The sequence below is a fragment of the Corvus brachyrhynchos genome, unplaced genomic scaffold, assembly GCF_000691975.1.
Source record: "Corvus brachyrhynchos isolate BGI_N302 unplaced genomic scaffold, ASM69197v1 scaffold193, whole genome shotgun sequence".
Classification (NCBI taxonomy): domain Eukaryota; kingdom Metazoa; phylum Chordata; class Aves; order Passeriformes; family Corvidae; genus Corvus; species Corvus brachyrhynchos.
In genome coordinates this window covers 111,997-117,552 of record NW_008237087.1, presented here as the reverse complement: position 1 = coordinate 117,552, position 5,556 = coordinate 111,997, and the positions used below count along the sequence as shown (strand labels likewise).

The window sequence follows — 5,556 nt, the reverse complement described above, 5'->3', positions numbered from 1 at the left end:
CGCTGGGAAGGCGGCTGGAGCGGGAAGTATTAAACCCAAGTGCTTCCTTTTCCAAACAATAAAAAAGCACCACGACACCCGCTGGGAGGAAACCCTTCACAGCCTTTCCCTGCGCTGGGGGCCGGAGGGGTTCAGCTCCCAGCACCTGGAGAGGACGGGACCACTGTAAGCACCACAGTTTGGGGTGTCTGAGCCCCCGGGTCAGAGCCCCCCAAGATTTGGAGCCGCTCTCCTGGCAGTGACAGAGCCAGGGACAGCCAAGGGGTATCAACACCGGCAGCAGCGGACAGGGAAGATGTGTGTCCCCAGCGGAGGCTGGAGTGGGTGGGCACATGGGGGTGGGTGGGCACACACTGGCAGCCCACCAGCAGCATGCCAGGGGGCAGGGTGGGCAGAGGAGCATCCTGCTGCTCCCCAGGACCGAGGGTTTGTGCTCCTGTGCCATCCTTTAGGCCACGATATTCCAATTCTGAGAGAATCACCAGCTGCCAGCATCAAAGGGCACAGGGAAGCAGAGGGAAGGGACACCAGGAGAGTCTCGGTCCTGAGGCGCCCAGTGCAGGGCCAGGGGTGCAGAGACTCCTGCACAAGCTGTGGCCACGCTGTTGGCCAGCTGTGATTGTTGGTGGCCTGAACGAGCCACATGTGACCCAGGACCACGAGCCCATACCCACGGACAAAGAGCTGCAGGTAAATGGGTGAGATTGATGCCATCCAAAGCTCTCAGAACATTTAAATTTTTGCCAGGCAACCTCCAGCAAACAAACCCGGCCACTCCCAGTGAGGCCGGGGCTTGGGGGCAGCAGCAGGATGGCTCCCAAAGCCTCCCCCAGCTGGAATCCTCCTCAACTCGGTCACCAAGGGATGGATGGCAGAGCCCTGAGTCCAAGAGCAGCAACTCCTCTCTCCCCCCCACAACTGCAGCCCCCCAATTCAACAGCAACCCCCACACTTGCCCCCCAACCTTCCCACCTCTGGCACACCCAGGATGAGACCCCCAACACCTGCCTGTCCCAAGGATGAGACCCCCCCCAACGCCTGCCCATTCTCAGGTTAAGACCCCCAACACCTGCCCATCCTCACCACGGTCTCATTTGGAGAAACAGCATCTAGCACGAGGCTAATTACCCCACTCAACTAAAGATGCAACTTCCAACTCAATTAGACTCCCTCCCAGACATCCACCATTCCCACTGCAGCCCCAGCCCATGCATTTCGGACACCACAGACCTGCTCTCACCTTCCTGGCACTCACCGGAGCCCGGCATGCTCTTCCCATCCCTCCCCTCGATGCCACTGCGAGCACGGTCCCACTGGAGAAGCTCGGAGCTGCCAGCAAGGGCATTATCCAACAATTCTGCTGCCAACCCCACGAGCGGTGCTGGGACTGTCTGTGGTCCTGCACAGCATCTGCATGACTGCAGCTCCAGCCCGCTCTGTTCCCTGGCTCAGGAAGGACACTGGAGTCTATATTTAGCCCTAGAAATGGCCAGACCACGTTGGGGAACGCAACCTCTCACGGTGGAATAACATCCAGAGCAGCCCTCACGGCCCACCCTGCGTTTTTCCTTCAAAAATAGGAGTCACACAGCAAAGAAAACAATGAGTTTGGGCCGGATTAGAAAATGCTGAAAATATTTGGTGTGGTCACAGCCGGGCAGGTCGGGCTGCCCGGGGATGGTGCGTGGAAAGGGCTGGGAAGTTAAGTCAACAGCAAAACCTGGGCTGTAAATAGCTCGAGGTGGCCTTGGGTTGCAAAATCCCAAGGAGAGGGGAAAAGCATCCCCTGGAAAACAAGCTGCAGCAGGGGCAGATGCTCCGTTTGGGAGAGGCCGAGGACGACAGCACTGGAGGCAAAACGTCCCCAGGCACTCGCTCAGCAAGGCCACGGCACCACTGGCCACCAAGCCCACATGGACAGGGGTGTCCCTGGAGAGGGATGTCCATGGGAACACAGCTGGACACGCTCTCAGGGAGCTGACGGAGATAAAGTTCATGCCAAGCACAAGGAGAGGCCTGCCTGCCTGGCAAAGCCAGGGCTGTGGGGAGGAAACAGGCAGATGCACACACTGCTCGCAGGCCGGGATCAGCACCAACCCCAAGGAGCCCATTCCCAACCCTGGGACCACCGGATTCATCCCAGGCACCTCAGTGGAGCTTGTTGGGGTGAGCTGGGAACAGGACCTTGGGCTTGGCAGGCAGCTCTCGCAGAGACTCAGATCCCGGCGGGGCTGGGAGGTCTGGGGGGCAGAGAGAGAAGATTTATCTTCACCAGGAAAGTGCTTGGAGTGGATGTGGGAACCGAAATCATCTCCACGCCTGGAAGAGGAACCTCCTGCCCCATGACAAAGCCATGGGCTCACGGTGGCGCTGACTCAGCAGGATGTGGCACATCCTGTGTGTTCCCCCCTCTCTCCAGGCACTCCACGGCTCCCGAGGGCCCGGCCCTGGCTGGGATTTCGGGAAGCGCCTCCCATGCACCCCCTTGCCGGGCAAAGGACACACGTGGAACCACGTGCTCCCTGCACCGTTCTGGAGAGGCTCCAACCAAAAGACCATCCACGGGCTCGGGAAAGCTCCCCAAAGGCACAGCCAGAGCCCTGGAGCGCCACGGGGGTCACAGACACGAGCACGGCTTCTCCTGCCTCCCAGCGCAGCCAAACCCTGGTGTGGACACCGTCCCCAGGGACCCCACGGGCTGCCCCGTTCCCTGCGGAGCGTCCCAGTGCTCGCAAGACGCTGGCAGGTCCTCGGCAGCAGGATCCACCTGACAGCCGGAGCAGATCCCTCCTCACCAGCATCCAATGTGCTCACCTTGTCACCACCATCACCTCTACAGATGCTACCAGTGCTCCCAGTTTCTGCCCAAAGGGCTCCTGGCCCTCACCCTGCCCACGCTCCATCCCTCTCCCCACCCTGAGTGAGCACTGGGAGGTGACCTGGACGTTGTCACAACCTCAGGGGGCAGCCAGGTACCCCCGTGCCCTCCCGGAGGGGGAAGGAGCCATGGTCCTTCCCCAAACACCCTCCTCTCAGGCAGTGGGAGGACAGATTTTGGGAGCCAACCCTCCCTCCTCAAAGCTTCTCGTTCCACCACCCCATCCCCTCGGCCGACTCCAGGGCTGTTTTCGGGACCCCACCCAGCAGCTGGTTTATGCAGCTTTTCCCTTAATTTGTCTCTGATTTTCTGCTCCAATCCTGCTGTTCCTGTGAGGAGAGGGGAACGCCCGTGCAGCAGAGCAGAGCCTGGACAGCCCCATTGGGCAACCAGGGGTCAGGCATGGGCTGGGGGCAAAGAGGAACCAATGGACACCAGCTGGACCCAGAGGAGGATGCTCCGGGAACCAGGGCCTTGGAGGCACAGGGAGGACCTGGGCGGTTTTGCTCCCCATCATCCCAACTCACACTGGAGGAAAAGCATCACCAGCTGGAGCAGCCCCCGCTCCTTCCCGGTTCGCAGGCTCCCCCGGAGCACATGGAACCGGCACGGAGAGAACACGAGGAGCGAGCGGCGGGGCTGAGACACCGAAGGCGAGGGGGCTGCCACAGCTGTTCCCACCCCCACGCCGCCCACGGCGCCTCAGGAGCTTCGGAAGCAACGAGGAGGTGACGCCTCGGCTTCACCCCGAACCTGGCAGCGCTGCCAGGGATGCTCCAGCGCTGCCCCATCCTCCCGACGTCAGTGCCTGTCATGGACAGCAAGCACGTGGGACGGGGGCCAGAGCCCGGCCCTCTCGCAGGACACCACAGTGGCACCAGGCACCTCTCACACCGGGACAGAGCACCATGGGGATATTGGAACCCCAAGCGTCCAGCTGGGATGCTCCACATGGGAATGCCGGACACCGCTCCGGACACTGCACGGGGGAACCCCCAGCCATGCCCCTCCAGCAGCTCCTGCCTTCTCCTCCCAACACCCCAAACCTCCACTCTTCACCTCCACTGAACCCGGTGCAGCTCCGGGCGTGTCCGTGCACGCTTAGGGAAGCAGCGTGCGCACACCCACACGTGTGCACACACATGGGAACTCATGGAAAAACACACGGGAAAACACCTGGGAACACACGGGCACACACGGACACACAGCGGGGCATGCCAGACCACCAAGGTGGCAAGAGGGAAGTGCTGCACCAAAACACCCCAGCCACCTTTAACCACAGATATTTCCAAAACAGGAACGGAGGGGAACCCTGCCTGCCCTCACTCCGCTCCTGGGGCTCTGCCGCCACAGGGCCCAGGAAGCGATGGAGGAATTGGGCAAACAGGAGCTGCCCACCAGTGCCCTTTGTTCCCCATGGAAGAGCTTTCCTCCCACCCCACGGCTGGACTTTGTCCTCTTCTTGTCCAGGAACAAGCAAAGAGCTTCCAGAGCTGCAAACAGAGGCAGTGGGTGTGAGGAACTGGCTCTGCAGACGAGGATGGGGACCTGCACCCTGCTCCCAATGACATCCTGGCCTCTCCCAGAGCCCCACTGCACCCAGCTGGGGCAGTGGGAGACCTGCATCAGGGAAACCAGAGCCCGGCCAGGACTGCCAGGGTTGAGGGACCAGCTCAGGTGGCACCTTGGTGGCAAATTCTGCCTCCCAGCCAGCCTAACCACACGCTTGCGGTGCCTCCACATCCGCCACATGCCTCCACATCCGCCACATGCCTCCACATCCTCCCTCACACAGCTCCCAGCACACCAAGGTGGTGGAGCAGCACCTCGTCCCCATCATGACTGCCAAAGGGAGCCCCTCAGGAGGGGAACTTGCAACAGGAGGAAGGGGTGCCCTACTCCAGCTCCTGGGGTGGAGAAGAGGATGGAGGAACTTCCCTCCAGCTCATCATCTTTCCGCAGCCTTGTTTCCAAAGGCAACGCAGCTTATGCAATGAGCGATGCCTCCTTTCCGCCCCCACCAACTTCTGGATCCACCGGCTGCTCCGAGCCACCTCCAAGCGGAGATGATGCCTCTGAGACCTCAGGTCCCTGGAGGGGTGACCCCAGAGAGCTCAGCTGTTGGCCACCTGCACCGCTGAGCTCACCGGGCGGCGGCCAGCGGCTCAATCAGCCCCGCAGGTGCCACTGGGGGGAGGTTGCAGGGTGCCCTGAGCTGCTCCGTTCCTGTCACCTCCCTCCAAGGGACACAGATCGAGCGCCCGCACCCTCAGTAGGGCGAGGAGGGGCTGGAGGATGGAAACCGCAGGCTCCGGCCTCCTGCAGCCCCAGACATGAATCTGGGGCAGGGATCTGGCGTTTGCCCAAACCTCCTCCTCCTCCTCCATCCCTCCGACCCGGTGACGGGTCAGATGCTGCCACTGCCACGACACCAAATCCCTTCTCCTGCTGCGCTCGAAGGTGGGCAAAGAAATGGGACAGAAAAACCTCCCTCCAAAAAACAAACAAACAAAAAAAGCCCTCTCGCTCATCCATCATTCCAGCCTCTCATTTCACCAGGCCATTCCCACACGGACAGAGGGGAATCCGTAACAGGAAAGCCGAGACAGCCCCCCCATTTCCCTGCTTTTAAAGGGAAAAACAGCCCTGTGCGTCCAGGCGTTGCGAGGAACTTCGCC

At 61.3% G+C, this 5,556-nt stretch overlaps 1 protein-coding gene across 1 annotated transcript in view; it reads right to left on the bottom strand.

Annotated features, from left to right (window-relative positions):
* The window catches only part of LRP1 (LDL receptor related protein 1), a 73,721-nt gene extending 72,438 nt beyond the window's left edge, over window positions 1–1,283 (bottom strand). Inside the window, 1 exon segment of the mRNA XM_017728668.1 lies at window positions 1,241–1,283. Within this exon segment, the coding sequence (XP_017584157.1) occupies window positions 1,241–1,268 (28 nt within the window). The 5' untranslated portion in view covers window positions 1,269–1,283.
* Window positions 1,284–5,556: the final 4,273 nt, after the last annotated feature.